We start from the raw sequence: 23,530 nt of genomic DNA, 5'->3' as shown, positions 1-23,530 counted from the left end.
TACCCCCCCTTAAACACCCCTGCTGTAAAATCCTTCGACAAATTTCTTACCTTGCACATGCAAATATTTTCCCCTTTTTTTTTTTTTTTTTTTTTTTTTTTTTTTTTTTTTTTTGACGTCGAGCCTGCCATTCGGACCACTGATGATCATGATACCCCTGCATAGATGCTGGACACTAGAGCTCAATTGTTTTTGTTTCTTTATTTTGCTTGCTCCAACAGTCTATTTTCCCAGAATTAAAAAGTCGCGTTGACATCTCCCCTCCCTTCTCATCCGTCAATCGCTATCGATATTTAGCTATCTATGTCAACCTTTTTCTTCTTTCTTTCTCAATATATTGATTATAGAGACAGTTGGTGGTTTCTTATATCTTTTCTTCTTTTTCGAACTTTGCTTTGTTTTTAGAAGATTTTATCTGCTTGGACGAGATAGCCTGAATGGATCTTAGGGATAGACGCTTGCCAATATCAATAACTTTTTGCCCTATAAAACCTGTGTCACGATTGGGCGCGCGATAAAAAAATTGGCTTGCAAAAACAGACTCTCCCCTAATAAGCTGAACCACATGACGAACACGCCTGAAAGGCTGGTATAACAAAGATGAATTGCGTGAAAATATAGGTCAAGTCTAGAGTCTTCCATCTAAACTGCAGATGACGGCGCCTCAATCTAATTTGATTCCCTCCGGCTATACAGGTATCATACACAACCAGATGCTGACCCTTTACTTACGCAGAGCGTCTCTGATGGGCGAATCACCCCGGCGGAAAGAAGCTACAAGTCTCTCGTTAGCAACGCGGGCCCCAATCATGCCACAATAGCGAGGGGGGTAATCCCTGCCATCGAGCTACCCGGGATATCAAAACGTACAATCAGCCTCCTCCCACGCACGTCCGGCACCGAAGCCCAGACCAACCCAAGCGGGCCAAGCCCTCCGCTTGAACAGGAGCACCGAGAAGACAACACCGAAGGACAGACCGAGAGAAGAGCGGATGATCATGGAGGAGATGGCGCGGTCCCACTATAATTATCGTAGCGATAGACAGTTCCGTATTAGCCCGAAGCTCAAAACGTTTTCGAGTGTGAACGAGTCCTCCTTGTCTTGATTGTGATCGCAGGCTGCGCGGACGGCCATTGATGCAATTGATAGGGTTCTCATCGAGTCGAAATCAAAAACCATTGGGCGTAAACAGTACCTTTTCGTTCAGCAAGGCCTCACTGACGGGCTTAGTGGCCCGGGCCACAGGCTGGGAACCGTTGTTGTCGGCCATTGTGATAGATCTGCGATCGGGGCGTTAGTTCGGACCTCAGAGACGAGAAAGGAACGGTGAACCAACAGTCTGCGATAGACGGCGGAGGAAGAAACAAAAGCAGACGAGAGAGGGCAGAGAAATGCCAATGGAGAGGGAGCAGATAGGGAGAAGCCGACGATGGAAGCGATCGGGAAAGGTCGAGCTCTGCCGGGCCAAAGGCGGTCGGGGGGAAAAACCCAGCCTTGGCTTGTTTCTGGCGTCACGGGCGCGCCTACTTTTTTTTCCCTTACTCCTGCTCCACGGATTATGTCGACTTGAATAATCCCCGGTCACTCTGGATACTCACCGATCGGACGGCTCTAGATTGTTCATTCGATCGTTCTCCGAAATGCCGTCTGTTGCGGAGGTGGGTTTTTCTTTTCTCCTGTCGTTCTTTCCAACGTTCTTGTGTTCTGCTCTCTATCACGGGGGTTCTTGAAAAATGTATATCCGACTAAATTGTACTGTGTTCTATACAGCGTCCACGCTCGTCGCAAGAGGCCCTACTTCGACTCGAAAAGGGCTCCGGGTCTCCGTCCGTTCAGCTCAATGAGGCCGCTCAGATTATTGGACTAGACCTGGCCCTATGTGCCAGTCACCCCGAAATCAACCGAACCCCTCATATCCAGACGAAGGCCGCCCCGAAGGAAGAATGGGTACTGCGATGGCTGTTGAAGAAGTTGAAGGCGGGCAAGAACTACCGTGTCGAACCTGCCTCGTTTCTACTGTTGCGACAGCTCATCGATCTGATCCCCCCGAAGACGTTGGCGATCACGTTGAAAGACCAGAAGTTCTTGGGCATCATCAGCAACGCAATCACCGACTTGGAGGACGACGTTTTCGCCGGACTGGAGAATGGTACGACAGAGTTTCTTCGCTCGGATTCGGATTCGAGCAAGACCCTTAGCGATTCGACGCAGGACGCGGGGAAGTACGATAAGAAAGGGACGAAAAGGAAGAGGCCTGGTGATGGAGAACCGGATGCCATGGACATCGATGAACAGCCGCAAACGCCCACTTCGTGTTTCTTGACCTTCATTCGGGCGCTGGATTGCTTGTACAGCTTGGTCAACTTGACTAGTCGGACGCTGGGTATTGAGGAAGTGGCCAGCGCTCACCTCAGACATGCTCTAAAGGGGGAACCTGAATCGATTGCTTTAACGTTAGGCAAATCATTCAGGGTGGCTGCTGTGGCTACGAACCAGTTCTCTCACGCGCGAAAGACAACCGATCTGCAGCATCTTCTGTATGTGCTCCCGGCAGTCCTGGAGCTGTGGGAACTGAGGTCTTATCGCCGGAATGATTCAGACAGTGGTTCGAGTAACGTAAGTTCCGTAACTGGAGGCTGGCAATAGGATACTCGGGATGCTAACAGTTGTTAGGAATCTTTCGCCAAGGTTTGTTTCCAGAGTGCGTTGAGATTACATCTCTGCGTGCGATCCGTCCGACTAGATACCGATGAGAGAGCCCAAGTTCTGCAGGGGGTGGAGCGATTAATTGCCCTTCATGTGGTACTGCCAGCGCGAGCAGCATTCTACGACCGAGGAGGCTCTGGTATAGATTATTCGGCGAGTGAGCCGGACTGGAGTCCAGTCAAACCCGTTTCGGACACTTTCAAGCCGATTTTGTGTGGCATCGATTCTACTGGTGCCACTGGCGAAAGCTCAAACACTACGACAAAGACGCTATGGAAGACTGCAGAATTGCTACCCGAATTCTTTGACATCGCGTCCCGTTCGGTGCCTAGGGACACCTTCCGTAGACAGACGCACGAGGGTCCATGGCTAGAGACGCTCTTTGTGGCTGTCGCTGAGCTTGCATATTGGGTTGTGAAGGCGGAGAATGCGAACATTTACCTTCCAGAGTTTGTCGGCATTCTTGAACGTCTTTTCCGCGTGGTCCTCTCGCGAAACGTGCAGCTGTCTCTTCATACATTGCTAACGCATGCCGTGTATACGGGTCTGCTTAAGGATGGCCTGGCGCAAGTTGAGTGGAGCCTCACGGCGCTGCTTATTGATTTGGGTGCCGACATCTTTTTGCCGAACTCTGGTTTGCCGGATTCGACCAAACTCCTCAAAGCACTACTTGAGAAGATTCACTTGCACTGGCGAAGTGGTGTGTCGCGCACTCATGAAAGTTATGAAGTCATCAAAACCGGCATTGTGGTTCCTTTGTTGCGCGGATTCGTAGCCGCCCGTGATTTGGCAACATTCATGCAGTTGTGGACTAAGCAGCTAATCAGTATCGAAGAGGCCCGATCGCAAGACAGCAATCTCAGCCTTTTCTCCGTCTGGGAGGATGACGATGTTTGCAACATTTACAGTGAACTGATGCGCAATCCTCTAACTCACGCACATGCTGCAGTGCAGATGCACGCCGCGGCCACGGAAGTCAAGGGCAAGGATGGGAAAATCGCGGCTACGCCTTCTGCCTACGCTCAGTTTTTGATACTAGAGGCGGGTCTTAGAAGTCGCACATTGTATTCTACGGCTTCAAATGAGGACTTGGACGTCGTCATCGAGACGTTGGCCTCTACCATGCCTTCAAAACAGAGCATTCATTGGAGGTGGCGGCTCTGGAGACTTGTCCGAAACCTCCTCGAAAACAATGGTCAATTCGCCGATGGAAGCCGTGGTGCTACGATCATGGGATTCACGGATGCGGCCGCAAAATCCATCCGGCGCCATCAAAAGGATCAGGTGCAGAAGCCGTGTGCTCCTCTGGAGTGTTTTGAGGCCTACAGATTTACCCTTGCCTCGGTTAAAGCATCTCCCGAATCAAACAATGTCGACAAGTTCAACACGGTCACAAAGGACGTCGCAGACTTCCTTCAATCGAGCTCCGCCAAGGATGCTCTGCAGTCGATGGACTCACCGTGGGATGGTCGTGCAGAGACTCTGACTTCTCCCATAACTCTTTCTCTGGCTTACTTCCTGGCCATCGTCCGGAATCCGGAAATTTGGCCTGTTATCGAGTCGGACACTCGCCGGTCTTTGCTCACACATGTGCTTACCTTGGCGACATCACAATATGATTCATCGTCGTCCATTTTGGAAACCACCCCGGCCGGAGCACGATTCCTGCAAGCCTGGGTGAGCGTTGTTTGCCACGAGTATCTCTTCAACGCTCCTATCATTGTCGCAGACTTGATCCACGTGCTCACGGGACCCGTTAAAGAAGCCACTTCCAATCGCCAGCTATATGTCGAGAGTCTCCAGAGGATCCCAGCCCCGCTCGTCACTCGTCGCCAAAGAGCGGTCCTCTTGGATCTGATGCAAAATGTTGTTTTGCAGGAAGACAGTACGCCAGAAGTTCTCGTGGGATTGCTGTCCTTGATGGCGAAGCTAGCCGACATGCCCAAGACTGCAGCCGTTCTCACCAGCGACTGGGAACCGATGTGGACTGTGGCTAAAGCCGTTTCCTTGCGAGGAAGTGACGCTGACCTCCAGATCATGAAAGCGTTCCGCAACCTGCATCGAGCCGTCGTGGCGAAACTACTGGTCTTGTCCGAGGACGATCGCCGCAAAATGTTCAAGAAGATGTATCGAAAGGTATCGTCCAAGGCTTCCAAGTTGCGGTCCATCGATCGCGACTCGATGGACTGTTTTTTCATTAGGATATCTCTGTCCCAGCTCTGGCTTCACCGCAAGAGCCTTTCCGGCGTGTTTGACGAGGAAGAGCTGGCCAGCTGTCGGCACAAGGTGTTTGAACTTGTTGTCGCGGAGGTGAAGTCCGTCAAGGACAAATGCAAGAAGCAGAAACTGGAGGAGACTATTACGCTGATTAAGATCCTCGACGCCCTGGAGGACTTCGAGGACTTCGCTACTGATCACACGGAGGTCGAAAAATTCCTATCCAAGATCGAGAGCTACGTGGAAAAGTCCATCGACTCCGGCTCCTCGCTACGACGACTGATTAGGCGCCGCGTTCTCGCCGGCCGTGGATCGGACAAAAGCATTGCGCTCCCCGTCATTCAGTATGCCGAGGCCCTTCCGCTGCGGCACATGTATGGCGAGGAACAGCATCTCTTTATTCGGTCAACGAGTGCCAGATTCCGCTCATTGTCGTCGGACGAGCTTACTCGGGTGATTCGCGATATCCGAGAGCTTGGGTTCCTCGGAGACAGTGCTGAATACCACCTGCTTATCTGCGGGCTAGCCGTGGCATCTCTGGCTCCCATCGAAGACAAGGACAACGATACGGCCAAGGAGCTGTCGCTCTTGTGCACCGCCGTGACGGAGTCGGTGTCGCGCAGCAAATCGATCGAGCAATTCACCTTCGGCACCGAGTGCCTGGATATCCTCTTGCGGAACCACACGCGCTGCATCAGCCAATGGAATATCGATAGCCTGCTGGCCTGCGTTGCGGTCTGCGCGTCCAAAGCCGGGCCACGGATCAACCCGGAGTACTCGGCCACGATCTACATTCGACTGTGCCGCATCATGGGTGCTCTGCTGGGCATCCATCGACAGAAGCTGGGAGGTCGGTTCCACCTGATCCTACCCGCGATGCAACGACTGCTGAACTGCCTGTTTGCGCGGTCCCGCAAGCGAAGCCGGTCGATGCTTTCGGAGAAGCGACAGGCGGAACAGCCGTTCTGGCTGGCGTCTCTCGACGCAGCACACGCGGTGCATTTTACGCGACTGCTGACTTCCCTGTGCGATCCCACGGTGTCGGCGGTGTCGCGACCGACGCAATCGGGGGTGGGCTACGAGGGCCTGACGGACCAGACGAAGAAGGCCAAGCGGATTGCGGGGCAGTACCTGCAGTACCTGATCATGGAGTATGCGCAGAGCTCCTTACGGGGGACGCTAGCGCCCGAGGTTAAGGCGGCGATCATGCCCGGCTTGTACTCGGTGCTGGATGTGATGTCGCGGGAGACGATGCGGGCGCTGAACGCAGGACTGGACGTGTCGGGACGGGCGGTGTTCAAGGGATTGTACGATGATTATATGAAGTTTGGAAAGTGGAACCAGGGGTAGATAACTAAAGAGAGATCACTTGAGGGGGGGGTTGATTTTAGCGCATAATATACCACATTGTTTCAGACAAGAGAACCGAGAGGAACTGTAGAACGGAGCATGGTACGAGAGAGAGAGATAAGCACCTCCGATCGGAGGGCCACGTGATGGTGGTTACTCGATCCCATCGAGTCAGCAGTCAACCCAACGATGAGGTGACGATTAGATACGCCCAGCCCGCCCGGGCTCCACCCGAACCCGTTTAGTTTCTCCGCAAACAGCCCCGAGCCAGATATCCGCTGATAACGCCCAGTGTCTTACTCGATCAGATCACCTCGCACAGTCCGGCTGGCTGATGGAGGGCTGCCATATCCTATCGGCACCCCTCTTATCATTGCCCTGCCCTTCCACCCCCATATTTTTGACTTCTCTGGGGATGAGGATCCCATCCCCATTCCATGAATCCCGTCCACCCGGGGACCTCCCGTGATAACGGCTGATATGGCTCGATATCACCCTATCGTCGCCCTGATTGGCCCTGGGCTGATCATGACGATATGGCTTCCATCCGTTCGTTGTCCGCCATGACTAAATGAAGATCAAATGGAAACTAGGATATCGTCGGGGGCGCCGTCGCGGCCTGCGTTGTCAGGCCCAGGCGTGTCTGTCATTGTTATATCTCGTCCCCGTCCTCTCGACTATCTCACCTCTGCTTTGTCTCCCCCCTTCTGCCCTCGTCTTCCTCACTCCGATACTCTACTGTGCACATCGAGCAAGTCATTGAACTCAAACCGGACTCCCTCCCGGGTGTAGCATTGCATCATTGCATCATTGCAGCATTGCATCATGGCTCGAATGAAACAATGGGTCGAGAAGCTCGAGGTGTCGGCGGAGCCTGGGCTGACCAACACGCAATTAATGTTGACCAACCATGACTTACGGCCAGGTGAGATTTTGGCACCACCGGCCGACGATTTCTTTCACTCTTGCCTGCTCCGGGTCTCGTTCTCGAGTCGAGGAACTGTTCAGCTGACCGTGTGCCCACTTTGCGCATGATGCAGTTGAACCCGAACGTCGCCAATGGAGATGGTACAATTTTATTGCCTTTTGGATTGCAGACTCCTTGAATATTGTATGTTGGTGTGGCTCTCGGAAAGCTTACCGGAAGGCTAACGGCAGACCAGAATACCTGGATGATCTCCTCATCCATGATTGTGGATGGACTGTCGTGGTGGCAGGCCTGGCTCTGTGTGTGGGTGGGCTACTTTATGGCCGCGTGTTTTGTTTGCTTGACCGGTCGCATCGGTGCGGTCTATCATATCTCCTTCCCGGTGGTCTGTCGGTCAACGTTTGGGATCTGGGGGTCCTTCTGGCCCGTTTTCAATCGGGCGGCCATGGCGGTGATTTGGTACGGGGTTCAGGGCTATATTGGAGGTAAGTGCCAGGCCATTCTCCCCCACCTCAACAATAATGCAGGTCTGACGCATCAATTAGGTCAATGCGTGACCATTATGATTAGCGCCATTTGGCCCAGCTATGCCAATCTACCCAACACTATTCCCGCAAGCTCCGGAGTTGACACGAAGGGCTTCGTGAGCTTCTTCCTCTTTTGGCTCGGCTCGTTGCCCGCCCTCTGGTTTCCCGTCCATAAGATCCGACACCTGTTCACCGTCAAGGCAATTTACTCCCCCATTGCGGCTATCGCCTTCTTCGCCTGGGCCATCAGCCGTGCCAACGGTATCGGGCCGATCGTGCACCAACCCAATACCGTGCATGGCAGCGCGTTGGCCTGGGCCGTGGTGAAAGCGATCATGAGCTGCATGGGGAACTTTGCTACTCTCATTGTCAACGATCCTGACTTTTCGAGATTTGCATACAAGCCCAAGGATGCGCTCTGGTCCCAGTTGTTTACCATTCCCATCGGCTTCGGGATCACTTCTTTCATCGGCATCATCGCGTCGTCGTCGTCCGCCGTGATCTTCGGGGGTGAAATGGTGTGGAATCCCCTCGATCTCTTGAATATGTTCTTGAAAGGAGCCAGTTCTGCCGAGCGCTTTGGCATCTTTGTGATCGCGACGGGATTTGCTTTGGCCCAGCTCGGCACCAACATCTCCGCCAACTCGGTCTCGGCCGGTACCGATATGACCGCACTGCTTCCCCGGTACATTACGATCCGACGTGGTAGCTATGTCTGCGCCGCCGTGGGCTTAGCCATGTGTCCGGTAAGACTCCCTGGTTGATTCCCGCATCGGAAGAACTCTCAGCTAACTTGAAAAACGCAGTGGAACCTGGTATCCTCGTCCAACCAATTCACCACCTATCTCTCTGCCTATTCAATCTTCCTGTCATCCATCGCCGGTCCAATGCTCTGCGACTACTACGTCGTCCGCAAGGGTTACCTACAAGTCAAGGATCTGTACTCAGCCCGGAAGAACTCGCCCTACCGATACTCGTACGGCTTCTCCTGGCAGGCCTACGCCTCCTACCTGGCGGGCATCCTAATCAACATCGTCGGGTTCGCCGGCGCCGTCGGCCGCACCGTGCCCGTAGGCGCCCAGTACATCTACAACATCAATTACGTCTCCGGCGTGACCGTCTCATTCACTCTGTACTATATTCTGACCCGCCTCTTCCCGGTGCCGGCCACCAGCGAAACCTGGAACGAGGTCGACGTGGACGTCGACAACCTGTCCATTGCCTACGGCGAGGAAGTCGACTCCTACCCGTACGAAGTGGATGCCGCCCCGAAGACGGACGATCCCGAATACGTATCGTCTCCCGACCACAAGGGAGCCAAGGCGGGATCTGCTGCCGCCATCTGAACAGAAAGAAAACGAACATAGTATATCCAAACTGGCGAACTCGGAGCAAACATCTTTTTTTGTACATAAGGCGATTGGGAACGGGGTTTTCTGTATATTCAATACCCGCATGGAGTTTCTTTGTTCTGGTCGATTATTAGGACCATCTACTCTGCACGACGATAGAATGTGTGCTTTGATTCATCTGCACATGATATGAGATATGAATTTGAACAAGACATCTTTTTCTTTCCTCCCTTTATCTTGCCCTTCATTCATTGATTAATTCCCTCATATCTACCGTCGTGGTACTCTCATTGAATAATTTCCAACCACTAGACCCTAACGAGTAGTATATCCTCCATTCGCAAAGATCGTCTGCCCCGTAATCCAAGTCCCCTCGGTACACAGGAAGCGGATGATAGGCGCGATGTCCTGCACCATGGTTAGGCGGTTGCCCATGCCGTTGGCTTTGTGGAACTCGACGGCCTCGGGTGATTCTTGGGGGTAGAAGAACGCTGTATATATAGACAATTATCTCATCAGTCTTTCTTTTTATACTTTCAAGATAAATAAAGATATGGATATGGATATGGGTATGGGTATGGATATCCAAATGAGGGAAGGGGGGAGACATACGCGTATCCATCGGTCCCGGAGCAACGTTGTTGACACTGACGCGGCGGGATTGGAGTTCTTTGCAGACGCCTCTGTTATTTCGAGAATTGGAGATTAGCGAACATTCCTTTTGCTTGTTTCTGTATGTGTTTATGTTTCTTTTATTAAAGAAGACAGGGGAGGAGGAGGTGGTGGTGGTGGACGTCTCAATAACGTACCGAGTAAAATGTTCCACAGGAGCTTTGCTCCCTGCGTAGGAGGTATAGAAGCCCGTAAAGGCGCCGAGCAGAGCCGTGACGATGGTAATGATCTTGCCACCATCCGAGATATGCGCGGCGGCTTCTTTGAGAACGAAGAAGGCGGTTTTGGAGTTGATGCTGGGAACACTTAGTATCATGTCATACGAAGTACTTTGTCTCGGAGTGAAAGTTCGAGAGAGGGCATGAGGAAGAAGGTGGCAAGGGGGGGGGGGAAGGAAGGGCACATACGCAAACATCTCATCATATTCCTCCTCGCTGATCTCCGTGATCGGTTTCTTGAGCACTTTGCCGACCGTGTTCACGACGATGTCGATCTTGCCGAACTCTTTCAGCGTGTCCTGGAACAGCTTGGTGACGGCCGCGGCGCGTGTCAGGTCACCCTGGTAGGTTGCAATCTTCAGGGACGGATACTTCTGCTTCAGCTCGGCGGAGAGGCTGGAGGCATCGGACTGGCTGCCGGCGGAATGGTAGTGTAGGGCGAGGTTGGCACCCTGGGCGGCCAGTTCGCGGGCAATCTGGGCGCCGAGGTTCTTGACACCGCCAGGGATGAGAGCGGTTTGGCCGGTGAGGGACATTTTCGAGAATGTCTACAGATGATCGAGAAATTGCAGTGATTAAAAAGAGAGAAGCTGGGTGTAATTGAGTTTGGTTGGAATGAAATGTAGCTCCGAGAGATCCATGAGGATGTTCAGGGCCTTTTTTATAAGGAACCGCGGGGAGAGTTCCATGGCTGAATGATGTTAGGTTCTCTTTTTTTCGACCTTCGACACCGCATCTTCTCCGGCAGTCCGAGATAGGAGGCCAAATGCGGACTCTGCCAGAGGTTAAGCTTTCTTAGTATTCTTAGTGTGTGATATCCCAATCGGGCAAGGGGTGGCTGAGAGTTATTTTTAGGTTAGTCAGCTCTGATCAGATCTGACCCAAAATGGAATGGGACGGGCCATTTGGGTTTGCTAATGACGTCAAGAGATGCGGTCCCATCGTGAAGGTGATATCCTATTTGGGTTACTGCAGTGCCTCTCTACTGAGTAGGGATGGATAACGAATTATTGATCTTCTGGTCGTGACCTCGTGACTCCGTTGTATAAATACATCGTTATGTCCGTTTATCTCCCCTCTGTGGATCAATATTAGGGTTATTTATGACGCTCCCAAGAAATGACCCGGATTTGGGTCGGGCAATGCTTGCCCCGGCACAAATGTCGCGCCGGGGAAATAAAGCGACGATCCGTGCAAGAAGGCCGCGTTGCGGTCTATCCAGACCACTATTCGCCGGAGCAGCCCGTTCAGTCCGAGGGACGTGAGACCGCCTCGTAGACCGACCGCCCGAGTGAGACCGCGCATGTGCACGCTGTAGTTCTCCATGCTACCGAACATAGCCTCGTAACTGGCCATCTTCGCGATAGCGCCCACCAGTGCATCGTTGACACCGTTCTTCTGCTGGAATTGCAAGAAATAGTTGATGGCGTTGACGGTCTCGCATCGCAGACGGAGCAGATCTAGCTTGAGATCCGCCGACGGATCCCGCACCGAGGCATAGTGCGAGCCGGCCAGCAACATGATGACTAGGAACAGCGACGGCTCGGTCATTACCAGCGGAAACCAGCTGGTTCGGAGAAGGCCCCGGTTACCGGGCTGGTCCAGCTCGGGAATGTCGACCGCCATACTCATGAGATCTAATGCCCAGCCCGATCCGGGGCTCGTTAGCTTGCCCGCATCGGATAGTTAACAAACTATAGGTGACTATTCATACAGTGATCCACGAGCTGTGGTAGGAATGGCCTGAACGAGATCGGATAGGATCGAAAGGGATCGACGCGGATTCCACCGAGTGGCGGCGGGATCGAGATGGGGGGTTGGACTACGCCCTCCGGCGTGGGAGGGTGACCATCCTCATCCTGCCAGGCGGGGCAATCTAATTCTATGCAGGTCGACCACGGCTGATTGTCCCGGTTCTTTTTGTCGTCTGCCTTCTGAGTGGAGTGCGACGGACGGTTCTCGATTTGCTTCCATTGATAGCGAGCCACGTGAGAGCGGATCTCGGGCTCTTTAGCTAGCTGCAAGGCATCTTTAGGTTCGCGAACATTGATGAACACAAAGTCCATTCCCATTGTTCCGCTGTCGTGTAGATCGATCGGTCTGGTGGATGGTAGTTCGGGCCTGATTTAGGTAACAGTAGTCATCCTTTGACTGGGAGTTGCTCGCGTGCAGGAGCGGCAAGATTTCGGGGGAATATGGAGTATGCTTGAATCTGAGCCTCTGCCGTGAAGAATGAAGAATGAAGAACGAGATGACAGGAGTTCAGCTCTGAATTTCTTCCTGAGACGCCCGGAGATTTCAGCCGGTCGGGCTGGCGCTAACCCGATTGGGGCGGTGATTGCCTCCTTCTTACGACTCTGTACTCGCCCTCTTCCTCTTCCTCTTCCCTCCGTCCTCCTTCCTCCCTCCTTCCTCCACTTAGCCTAAATCCCCTTACTTCGGGAATCCGCACTTTGCATGTAGTGGAGGCTAAAGCAGAATTGGGGAAACCAACTCCAAAGAATGCTATCAGATATTCAGATGGCGAGGCACGGTTCATTTTTCTACTGAACAATTAAATCCCCCGCTGTTATTATGCCCTCTGGGTAACATCACCGTGTCATCATGATAAGCGAATGCTACAATGAATACGGCATAAAAAATGCCGTTGAGCCGATCAGATACCGGCGAGGAAGGTGACATTGAGGGATCGACGCTTTGCGACCTTAGGTATCTGCACTTTCCTTGCCTTCCCCTCATTCTTCGGCTTGGAAATCCTACCTACGCGAGCCTGCCATGCCGTACAAATACGGACGCAGACCCCTCTATCGCTCTCCACCGCTGGAGCTTTAGCTAGGGTTCTTCGTCACAATGTACTGGACTCGGTCGTGGCGCTCAGTTCTGCTGCTAGCCCTTGGCGTAGGGGGTAGGCACTATTGTCCCCAATCCCATACCCGTAAATGATTGGCAACCAATCTCATCTCTTTCAGGACAGACTCGATTGGTGACAGTTCCTACCTTCCCTTTCATCGAAGCCGGTGACACTTACCACCTTGATCAATTGACGACCATTGTGGTGGATATCGACTATGCCGATGCCGTCGATCACGATGGACAAACGCTGATACCCCCGACCCTTCATCAGTTCGCTGAGACCTTCCAAGAAGACCTCGAGTCCTCGATAGGTCTGAGCTTACCCCTCAATCTCAGCTCGGATTCTATACCGGACTCCATTTTTCTTACCCTGACCAACAACAGTGACTTCCAAGATGCCGCCGGACGTCCCACTGCGGAGGCGTACACTCTCAATATTCATGATAACGGCATCATAATTGCCGGTGCAAGCCCACTGGGCGCTTGGTGGGGAACTAGATCTCTCATCCAGACAGCCGTAGTGGCTGGAAGGGAGCTCCCCCAAGGATCCGGGCTAGATGCTCCTGGATGGGCTAACAGAGGCGTCATGGTAAGTTGTAGTTGGTTATCAAACTGCCCGCCGACAACAGCTGACAGGTCGCGTTGGTTCCAGCTAGATGTCGGGCGTCATTACTATCCCCCCGAATTCCTAACCGAGATGTGCTCTTATCTCTCATTCTTCAAGCAGAATGTATTTCATGTTCACCTGAGCGACAATCTTTACAACAACGTCGATCGATATTCAAGGCAAGAATCGATGGACTTATACGCAGCTTTCCGCCTTTGGTCCGATGACTCGGCCGTGGCCGGATTGAACAAACGAGCCAATGAATCGTATACATACGACCAATTCCACCAGATTCAATTGCAATGTGCTCAGCGAGGTGTGACGATTATACCGGAAATCGAGGCACCGGGACATGCCTTGGTCATGGTGCAATGGCGTCCAGAGTTAGGGCTCGACGATCTTAGTATGCTCAATATCAGCCACCCAGACACAATTCCCACCATGAAAGCGATATGGGAGACGTTCCTTCCTTGGTTCCAGAGTAAAACCGTTCACATCGGGGCAGATGAGTATGAAAGTAACTTGGTCGCTGATTACACAAGCTTTGTCAATGAATTATATTCGTACATCTCTGAGGAGTCAGGCAAGGCTATGAGGATCTGGGGCACCTTCACGCCGGAACAAGGGGCTGACGTTTCAACCGAGGTGTCGGTCCAACATTGGGAGGCCTTTGAGGACAATGCGTATTACGATTTCATTCAAAACGGCTACGACGTGCTTAATTCAGACGATGCGTCCTACATCGTGGCTAAATGGTCGGGAAGCTACCCCCAGCAGTTGAACAAAACACGAATCTTCCATGGAGATCCTGTCGGCGGAGCATTTGCTCCAAATATCTTTGACATTAACAATCCGTCCAACAACCCTCCGCGAGACAACGACCGTGTGCTTGGCCACGTTGCCGCGCTATGGAATGACTATGGGCCCAACGCCACCACCGTTCTGGAGACTTATCATTCCTGGCGGGATCTGCTTCCCGCGCTGGGTGACAAACAATGGGGCGGGGATCTCCTCGAAGAGGAGTATGATCTGGTCTTTGAAAAACTTCATGCGGCCATACCGGCGCAGAATCTAGACCGCCAAGTTCGGAGCAAGACCGATACAATACTGCACTACGAATTCGATGAGGACACTCAAACTGTTACTGATCTATCTGGAAATGGGTACGATGGTACAGTGCATGGATGTGATATTCAAGATTCGGCCCTAATACTTTCCGACGGCTGCTATTTGGAGACGCCCTTGGGCAGCAAAGGGAGGGACTACACATTATCATTCTCAGTGAAACCCTCGTCAGATGCCCCTGGCATTCTTTTCGCCGGTCCCGACTCGATTCTCACGAATGGAGATGGATCTATCAGCGAAGTGACCTTCATAAGTGGCGGCAACTCATACTCGCTGAATTACAGCCTTCCGCTGGATACCTGGACGGATGTTTCTTTGGTCGGAAAGGGTGCCCATACATTCTTAACCGCGGAATCTACCTCCATGGAATTTCTCGCTCGACTGGGAATAAATGGGGAACGACAACTATGGGCGCCTGTTGCGATTGAGGCGCCGCTCAGTCGGATCGGAGAGGGCTTTAATGGGATGATCAGGGACATTGTTTTACTGAGGAATGCGGAGTGAGAATGGGCGCTCAAGGTCGCGAAAACAGGGGGCATTTTGTTTATGGCTCTGACCAAGAAGTAGTAGCAGCTGCCTGTACTACGTGCCTGTACTACACTTCTCGTCTTCACCAATTTATGCCGTGCAGCAACACGTGGACCCCTCGTGATCTGATGGCGTTGCCCCTCCTTTGTCATTGCCTTGACCTCTTTTTCTTGTTTCTCTTTCTTCCTGGTACCCATCCGCCATCATCACGGATTGATTCATACCTGAGAAGGAGTATTTACTTTGACTGACGTCATGTCAACACCACCTGTGTCTTTTACTATGGTCGTTCCCTTCATTGGAGCTGCCCTCATCGCCCGCGTGGTCTATCTCTACTATTTTCATCCGCTCGCTAAATATCCAGGACCGTTTCTAGCTCGGTTCACCAATATCTGGTCCGTACTTCTGCCTATTAAATTCACTCGTACCTAGTAGCCATTAGCTTAGCAATGAGTCCGATGAAAGGAGATTCTTCAATTTTCTCGGCGGACAGCACCACTTGACCGAATGGCGTTTGCACGAGCAACATGGGCCCGTAGTGCGCGTTGCGCCAAACTGGCTTTCATTCTCCACTCTCGAGGACTTTGAAGCCATCTACGGTTTCAATAAGTCCGTGGAAAAGGACGAATTCTACGGGTTTGGCAAAGACCAAAGCAAACGGATCCCGAGCATCTTTGCTACGAAATCCGATGCCGTCCACCGACAAAAGAAACGAAAAATACTAAGTCCTGCTCTGACTAGCTTCAAGTCGGCGAGGTATGCACCCATAGTACCAAAACACGTCGATGTTCTGCTCGCCAGGGTGGAGGCGTTGTCGTCCGTCGCAGCGAAACCAGTCAATTTAGCCCCTCTCGTGCATCAATTCACAGTGGACACCATGCTGGAGGTTATTTTCGGACCCGCTCTCGCCTCGCATTCCTACACAGACAATGCTGCAGGAGAAGGGCTTCTTTCGGCCTTGCGCCAGATGAGTAAATTGGCATGGAGCTTCTCTCTCTGGCCGGCGTTTGGATGGATTATGAACACGCGCCCCATCGATGCTCTGCTTCGTAGACCGGTCCGCAACGCCAAGGGACAAAACACAGGCCTGCTCGCTCTCTTGGCTGCCTGCGGGGGGACCATCTTTGGGCGTTCCGTGGAAGTGGTCCAACACCAGCAGCCTGGCATCCTGAAAAGCTGGCTAGAAGTCCCCCTCGACGACGCCACCCGGATGAATCAGGATGAGCTCCTATCGGAGGCATTCAACCTGGTTTTCGCGGGACCGGGAAGTACATCCGCGACAATCACCGCGCTGTTGTATCAGCTGGGAACCGATGAAGGTCAGGGATGGCAGGACAGATTGCGAATGGCGGCGTCGGATTTCAACGAGCTGGAGTCATCGACGACCGCATCCCTTCCCTTGGAGCTGCAGGCCGTCATCAAAGAGACCCTCCGTTTGCACGCCGCCTTTCCTACAGCGTTTCCTCGCGTCATCCGGCCAGGCGCCGAGACAATCATTGCCAGATTGGACTCCCCGCTGCCTGTGGGCACGAGAGTGTCGGCCAATACGTACGTTCTAGGCCAGTCGCGCGAGATCTGGGGTGACACGGCGGACCAATGGTTACCGCAGCGATGGCTGGGGGATGAGTCACAGCGGCGAGACATGGATTCCAAATCTGTGGCTTTCAGCAAAGGCGCGCGAGGCTGCGCAGGGAAAGACCTGGCCTGGCTGGTGATTGCTCAAGCGGTGATGGCGACCGTTCGGCGATGGAGAATCCGGGCGGTGGGGGAGCTGCGAGGGAAAGGCTTCGTGGAAATGCAGTACGATGATTGCTGGGTGGAATACGAACCGATTGAGTCTTCGTAACGAGAACTACTGTGATACATAAGTATAGTGGCAGTGCCGATGCAAAGAATGTTTACATGATGTCACGGAATGGATCTGGTGGATCGGCGCTTTTTCGATTAATTTTTATAGTCCTGAGTCACGGCTCCACTGCAGCTCCGCCGATCTTGACGGAAGCGTAAATAAAACTTCCCCATCTCCCCTCTTTTCTTCAGCTTTTCTTTTTTCTGTTTTCACCCCGGAGAGTCTCTCGCGGTCTCTCTACCCTCTTTTCCATCCTATACTCCTAAAGCGTTTTCTTCTCGTCAAATTCCTCAACAGAATCGAGTTCTGAAGGTCAAAATGTCCTCCCGAGCTCTCCCCCAAACACTCCGCTCCATCACCGCCATCAAGATCGGCGAACTCTCAAAGCAGCGAGCCCTATTCGACAAGCAACGCACTCGGATCCTCCAAGCTGCTGGAAAATCGCCCGATCTCCGATCCAGAGCCCAGGTCTTGCTCGAAGGCGTGACCAAGCTCAAGGGGTTTCCCAACGATGCATTCGACAAGGAAGACCTAGATGTGGATGAGTCCGACCACGAAGGCGACGTGAGTGATGGGTCGGAACGTGCTGCGCACGTCAACGTCCGGCGATTCCTGCTGCAGAGTCGCTACGATCTGTCGGTCTCGGATCGGAGTCTGAAAGAGTGGGTGGCTGAATTGGAGAATGAGATTCGTTACCTGCAGTTGCAGCATGAACATGCCTCATTCTACAGCAGTCTGGTCACGGAATGGCTGGAAAGTCTGGAGGAGGACCCTACTGCGACAGCCGCGACGGAGGGAGAAGGCGAGACGGTGGGGCGGACGGAGATGCACGAGCAACGCGAGACGTGGGAGAATTACGTGTTCAAGGAGGCGGATGTGAATAAGGATGCGATCAAGGAGTATCTGGATCGGCTCTTCACTGAGACTGCGCTGTCGAAGCAGGCGTTGAAGGAGCTGCGGGAGAAGATCAAGTCGTTTGGCACGGAGCTCGGGTCGAAGCGGACGTGGATCACCGTCGACGAGCTGGAATGGGTCAGTAAGGCGCTGCTGAAGTCGGACCTGCTGTCGAAGGAAAAGACGAATATACTAAAGGAGTTCATGCGCAATCCAGCGGTCGCGCAGGAAGTGGCGGACGTGCTGAACATGCGTCTCGCTGCTTTGGAGAGTTGGAGCTGGCCAGCGGAGGGGATTCCGGTCGAAATGCGCCGCCAGCTGAATGGTAAATACCGGGTGTTCATGGACGAGGATATTCTAGATGCCCTCCTGTTCCAATATCTCGGTATCAAATGGGCGGTGACCTTTAAATCCGCGTTCGATACCTTCGTGAACACGCGCGCCTGGAAGGTACAGAGGCCTGACATCCCTAAACGCGTGAAGAGGCAGCGCAGCCAATACTTCCTCGACACGGGAAGAGGATACCAGGGATCTGGTATCTACAGCGTGGAGGACTACCGACTGCGAACGTACAAATCGAATTACTTTATGACCCAGCTGCCTTCGTCTGTGGAGGCAAACGTGCCGGAATACGACGATGGAGGTGACTCTGGATCAACGTTCAGTACGGAGAGGGCCCCCAAGGATGCTCTCGAGACGAAGCACTCTCTTCTGCATCTCTTGGTCACAGAATCCCTCATCTACACCTCCCAGTATGGGGAGTTTACGGCCCTCCGGTCGGACTTCAAGTACTTTGGGCCCTCTCTCCCGCACACCACGATGCTGACCGTGCTGGAATATTTCGGAATGCCCCAAAACTGGCTCAACTTCTTCCAGACCTTCCTTGAGTCTCCGTTGAAGTTCACCCAAGATGGACCCGAGGCCGCTCCCCAGGTTCGCCGGCGTGGCATTCCCATGAGCCACACGCTTTCCGATTGTTTTGGCGAAGCCGTGCTCTTCTGCATGGACTACACAGTGAACAAGAATACGGACGGTACATACCTGTACCGGTTGCATGACGACTTCTGGTTCTGGGGCCATGAGAAGACCTGCGTCCAGGCATGGAACGCCATGACCGAGTTCACCCAGGTGATGGGACTCGACTTCAATGAGGAGAAGACCGGCACGGTGCGACTGGCCAAGAAAGACGATCAAAAGCAACCCACCACGACCGACGACTTGCTCCCCGCGGGCGACATCCGCTGGGGATTCCTGAAGCTCGATGCGCAGAAAAACCGATTTGTCATCGACCAGGAGCAGGTCGACAATCACATCGAGGAGCTGCGGCGCCAAATATCCGCCTGCCCCAGCATCTTCGCCTGGGTACAGGCGTGGAATAGCTACTTCGGGCGATTCTTCGCCAACAACTTCGGCAAACCCGCTGTCTGCTTCGGACGCAACCACATCGATATGGCCATCTCCACGCTCAGTCGTATCGAACGCTCTCTGTTTCCCAACAGCCCCAGCGGCGTCACCGACCACCTGCGCAAGATGATTGCCGAGCGGTTCGACATCCACGACCTACCGGAAGGCTTCTTCTACTTCCCCGTCGAACTGGGTGGCTTGGAACTCCTGAACCCGTATGTCCCACTGCTCGCCATGCGCGAGGACATCAAGCAGAGTCCGCTGGGCCGACTCCACAAGGCGCGCCTGGAAGACGAGAAAGACTACTACGCCGCCAAGGAAGCGTTCGACAAGTCGGGCGGCAGACGAGACAGCGACGAAGAATCCGCCACCTTCATGTCTCTCGACGAGTATACCAAGTACGCCGAGAGCTTCAGCATTCCTCTCCTGCAGGCGTACCGCGACCTCACTCGCATCCCGAACGAGGTCGAAATCAACCAGACTCCCAAGCTGCGCGCCAACCAGATGTCCCTCGGCGGCGAGGAACCGGGTACGCGCAGCTCCATCTCCGAGTATTGGAACAACATGTCGCCTTACTGGCGGTGGGTCGCGGAGCTGTACCAAGGAGAGATGGTTCGGCGGTACGGGGGTCTGGCCGCCGTGAACCGCGAATTCATGCCGTTGGGAGTCATCAAGACCCTCAAGGAGGGGAAGATGAGATGGCAGGGCTAGAGGGATGGAACCTGGATATTGATACCCATGAAAACTGCATATATTTGTGATCTACGATGTGATTAGTAGTTATGTGTGATGACCAATCTTCACTTTTTATCAAACCTGTTGCTCTTCGTATACTTAGTAGGTCATCTATTTCACTTCAGTGATGTCGTCGCATGTCAAGTCGAGTCATTTCGTATATCCAGCTTCAAAGTCGTTCAGTAAGCCCCGAAGACGAGCCTTTTCTTTCTCGCCGCCGAAAATCATCTCGATCGAGTCTCGGCACATACGTAGCATGTCTTTCCGATTGAGATTGAAGTGCTCCGCGGCTAGACGATACTCGTTTGACACGGGACTGCAGAAGAACCCCACGTCATCGGTCTGTTTCCCGCAAAACATTAGTGTCATGTCTTGGAAAGTAGCGCAGCGTTTACTCTGAGTAGAGACAAAAAACACTGGACAACTAGAAAGGAAGGAAGGAAGAACGAAGCCGAGGCAAAGGGATATTGAAAACCTACACAAAGAGCAACCGGACACTCGCCGCCCTCCCACCATTCTCCAAAATGATGATCCAGAAAGCCACCTTCAAACATCTTCGCGTGCACATTACATGACAAACAAAGCTCCAAGCCTAGACGCCTCTTCGCAATCTCCCGCTTCAACGGACCTGGCACATGAATGACATGGCCCAACCGATCAGGTTCGAACGCCAACAGCGTCTCCAACTCCCCCGGCGTCGCGGGGTTTGCAACCTCCCCGAAATGCACCGTCACGCCGAGTCCGTGCGCCTTGGCTTGGGCGAATGCGGGCCCGTAGATCGCCACGTCCCCCTTGGTGGGGTTTCCGCAGAGATCGAGCCCCACGATGCCGCGGGCGCGGTGGGCGAGCGCGAGGTCGACGATGGCGAGGGCCTCCGGGGCGGTGGTGGCGCCGCGGTCCAGACCGAGGATGAGTGTGACGGTGATTTCATCCGGGTGGGAGGCGCGGAACTGCTCGATGGCGTTGAGTACGGTGTCGAGGTATTCTGCGCGGGTGAAGGCGCCGGTGGGCGAGGGGCGGGGGATAGTGCGGAGCTCGAGGTAGCGGATGCCGTCATGCAGGAAGTCCTTTAGGACGGAGGTCGTGGCGTACGCGATGCTGGGCAGGTCGTTGCAGAGGTGGTAGATGGATTGGGAGAAGACGGTGAAGAATCTGTTTGTTGGGGTTGATGAGCTGAGCTGGGCTTGAGCGGATAATTAATCGAATTGTGTGATTTGAGTTTGAGATGTATGCATATTGGTTACATTGTGCATCCATGTATGAAGGAAGAATTGGGGTTTTTCATGAGCGAGGTTGTGTTGGTAGAGGTGGCCTACGTTGCGAGCGAATAGTCCACTTTCCCCGGAGGCATGACAACCCATGGATCCTCGATGGATAATTCCGGGTCCTGGGCCTTTTTCTGTAGCCATATCTCATGGAGACACTGGCGGCTGATGCTCCCACTTAGGTGCGCGTGTACCTGCTAGCTGTGGTTACCCGGTTGGTTCGGGATATATATAGGGTAGCGGACAGGATAGAACCTCAATTTTAGGCAGTTGCTGGGTGAACTCTGCATCGACTGGTTTTGAGAAGTGCATGACGGTGAGATGGTAGATGAAGTAGATGAAAGTGAATGGAGAAAGAAAAGAAGAATGATAAGAAGAGAGGAAGAAAGGAAGAGAGGAAGCGAGGAAGAGGGGAGAAAAGGCACCGGGGTCAGGTGACCGAGCAACCCTAACTGGGTATCTAACAACAGATAGCACGATTCGAGGATGCAATCTATCCAAGAAGAGTGGATTGCGGTAATACTGACTAGTAACTGCTGGTTTGCTTCGTGGGAAGAGCCTGGAACCACAAGTTTACAGATACGTCACAGGATATAGAGGCAGTTTTCTCCGCGGATCCTCGCAACCATTAGTTACATTTGATATCACTAACTGATAGACTATAGTTATTACATTTCTCGAGCAGCACGAGAAACCCACGGTCTGTTATCTGCTTTGAGAAAGACAATGGCAATAAAAATGTCCATGGCCCAACAGACTAGCTCCACCCCCGCCTCCCCGCAATATATGCAGAACACTGCAACTTGGTCTCCAATTTTGCTGAGTAGATCCTATACCTTTGAACAGCAATTGTATAATCATTATGAAAAACTGTTATTAAATAATATATATTAATTTTGTTAATGTATATGTATATTTCTTCCTATTATAACCTCAGGTGGTTTTATGGAGGTTCAACTAAAAATTAGATATAAAACTTAATATATACATCTAACTTACTTCTGTCCCTCCTCATTGAAAACCTCTTGACAGTGAAGCAAGTTGTAGTGAATCATACCTCTAGATTATCCTAATATTAAACCAGATCTTGCTGCCAGATCAGGTAATCTAAGTTTATCCTTGACTCACCCCCTCTCTGAAGTGCATCAATCCCACTGTTAGATTAGTTAATTCAAGTCAATCTGATCTTGTCACCAGATTTGAAACTATAGACTAAAATCTAATTCACTACCTCGCTTCTGTAGGATAAGTAGGACCGCTCCCCTGCTTGGAGGAAGTTCCGGCGAGCCGTGTCCATCCCTCGTCACTGGTGATGTATTTATCCTCCGCGGAGGATAAGCTAGCTAGTCTATATTTCATGGCACTTAGAGCAATACTAGATATATTGATGTGCAGAGAGGCCATATTCTGAGTGAGATGACATGAGATGACAGCTTCACAAGATTGTCTCCGTAGTGGGAGATCTTGCATATATGCATTCTTGACTCTCTTTTAGAACTCTCGACTGGTTATCCTGCGATCGATGATGGGAGGCTTCAGACGCTCAGACGCGCTTGTCGGTCATGAATTTGCCGACACTGGAAGCTGCGATCAACCTGATGCCTTTATGTACGGAACTAGTCTCACTATGGGAGCTAGAAACATCGTTATAGTACGACCTAGACGGATACTATCGGTGTCGGCATGGCTATCTTAACCGAATGGAGTCTATACAAGCCATCTATATGCCCTCAATCATCTGCAGATACTTGCCGAGGCCAGGTACGTTGCAGAGTTAGAGGGTAAGCTAGACTGCGAGATATTTGACTGGCGGAAAAAAGCGACGAAATCTCGCCTGCGGTCACTAACGGATCGAGTCAAAGAAAGTATTCCCTGATCGAAGTCCCCAACCCTAGCCTCGCCCAGGATCCTAGATCTGACCAAGGGCTGTAGTTTTGGCAGTTTAAGACGAGGAATTGAGGGTAGCATCTGCTCCATAACCTTGCTATTTGCTCTATATTGACCTCTATCGTCTACTCATGCCCTGAATTACTGTTAGTCAGTGGAGGTGCAGCCGTGATGAGCTCTATAACTATCCAAATATATTACAACAGACCTTTTGAAATATCAACAGAGCAGGTATTCATCATTCGAGATACTCAGATCCCAACTCACCTGTTCAGATAGACCCATAAGCCGCCAGTTACTGACTTCAGTCCTAACGTGTGGTACAATTCCCTAGAGACCAAATAACCGCGCAACTCTATCACGCACAGAGCAAGCAATCGCTTCGCTCGCGCACCTGAAACCCACACGCTGG

At 52.5% G+C, this 23,530-nt stretch overlaps 9 protein-coding genes across 9 annotated transcripts; 5 read left to right on the top strand and 4 right to left on the bottom strand.

The window, feature by feature from the left end:
• Window positions 1-724: 724 nt before the first annotated feature.
• Window positions 725-1,271, bottom strand: KD926_002067 (MICOS complex subunit MIC10; the record flags this gene model as incomplete). Its single annotated transcript, XM_053093865.1, has 3 exons — window positions 725-774; window positions 871-1,021; window positions 1,197-1,271. The coding sequence occupies 3 exons, from the start codon at window positions 1,269-1,271 to the stop codon at window positions 725-727; spliced, it is 276 nt and encodes a 91-aa protein (XP_052951336.1).
• A 370-nt stretch (window positions 1,272-1,641) lies between these two features.
• KD926_002066 (ribosome biogenesis protein URB2) lies at window positions 1,642-6,274 on the top strand (the record flags this gene model as incomplete). Its single annotated transcript, XM_053093864.1, has 3 exons — window positions 1,642-1,659; window positions 1,772-2,617; window positions 2,675-6,274. The coding sequence occupies 3 exons, from the start codon at window positions 1,642-1,644 to the stop codon at window positions 6,272-6,274; spliced, it is 4,464 nt and encodes a 1,487-aa protein (XP_052951335.1).
• Window positions 6,275-7,099: 825 nt separating this feature from the next.
• On the top strand, window positions 7,100-9,075 carry KD926_002065 (nucleobase cation symporter-1 family protein; the record flags this gene model as incomplete). Its single annotated transcript, XM_053093862.1, has 5 exons — window positions 7,100-7,199; window positions 7,315-7,385; window positions 7,438-7,687; window positions 7,748-8,475; window positions 8,536-9,075. The coding sequence occupies 5 exons, from the start codon at window positions 7,100-7,102 to the stop codon at window positions 9,073-9,075; spliced, it is 1,689 nt and encodes a 562-aa protein (XP_052951334.1).
• A 321-nt stretch (window positions 9,076-9,396) lies between these two features.
• Window positions 9,397-10,507, bottom strand: KD926_002064 (NAD(P)-binding protein; the record flags this gene model as incomplete). Its single annotated transcript, XM_053093861.1, has 4 exons — window positions 9,397-9,572; window positions 9,694-9,764; window positions 9,891-10,049; window positions 10,161-10,507. The coding sequence occupies 4 exons, from the start codon at window positions 10,505-10,507 to the stop codon at window positions 9,397-9,399; spliced, it is 753 nt and encodes a 250-aa protein (XP_052951333.1).
• Window positions 10,508-11,072: 565 nt separating this feature from the next.
• On the bottom strand, window positions 11,073-12,043 carry KD926_002063 (uncharacterized protein; the record flags this gene model as incomplete). Its single annotated transcript, XM_053093860.1, has 2 exons — window positions 11,073-11,608; window positions 11,686-12,043. 2 exons carry the CDS (start codon window positions 12,041-12,043, stop codon window positions 11,073-11,075), a joined length of 894 nt encoding a protein of 297 aa, XP_052951332.1.
• A 778-nt stretch (window positions 12,044-12,821) lies between these two features.
• KD926_002062 (glycoside hydrolase) lies at window positions 12,822-15,060 on the top strand (the record flags this gene model as incomplete). Its single annotated transcript, XM_053093859.1, has 3 exons — window positions 12,822-12,876; window positions 12,941-13,413; window positions 13,477-15,060. The coding sequence occupies 3 exons, from the start codon at window positions 12,822-12,824 to the stop codon at window positions 15,058-15,060; spliced, it is 2,112 nt and encodes a 703-aa protein (XP_052951331.1).
• Window positions 15,061-15,366: 306 nt separating this feature from the next.
• KD926_002061 (putative cytochrome P450 pisatin demethylase) lies at window positions 15,367-16,930 on the top strand (the record flags this gene model as incomplete). Its single annotated transcript, XM_053093858.1, has 2 exons — window positions 15,367-15,479; window positions 15,532-16,930. The coding sequence occupies 2 exons, from the start codon at window positions 15,367-15,369 to the stop codon at window positions 16,928-16,930; spliced, it is 1,512 nt and encodes a 503-aa protein (XP_052951330.1).
• Window positions 16,931-17,251: 321 nt separating this feature from the next.
• Window positions 17,252-19,942, top strand: KD926_002060 (uncharacterized protein; the record flags this gene model as incomplete). The annotated part of the gene is made up of 1 exon (XM_053093857.1): window positions 17,252-19,942. The coding sequence occupies one exon, from the start codon at window positions 17,252-17,254 to the stop codon at window positions 19,940-19,942; it is 2,691 nt and encodes an 896-aa protein (XP_052951329.1).
• Window positions 19,943-20,116: 174 nt separating this feature from the next.
• On the bottom strand, window positions 20,117-21,223 carry KD926_002059 (putative adenosine deaminase; the record flags this gene model as incomplete). The annotated part of the gene is made up of 3 exons (XM_053093856.1): window positions 20,117-20,308; window positions 20,446-21,149; window positions 21,211-21,223. 3 exons carry the CDS (start codon window positions 21,221-21,223, stop codon window positions 20,117-20,119), a joined length of 909 nt encoding a protein of 302 aa, XP_052951328.1.
• Between the last annotated feature and the right edge of the window lie 2,307 nt (window positions 21,224-23,530).

This window comes from Aspergillus affinis (genome assembly GCF_023601865.1).
Source record: "Aspergillus affinis strain CMG 70 chromosome Unknown NODE_141_length_87381_cov_86_155033, whole genome shotgun sequence".
Taxonomy (NCBI): domain Eukaryota; kingdom Fungi; phylum Ascomycota; class Eurotiomycetes; order Eurotiales; family Aspergillaceae; genus Aspergillus; species Aspergillus affinis.
Note: the sequence above shows the minus strand (reverse complement) of the source record. Positions and strands in the feature narration are given on the sequence as shown.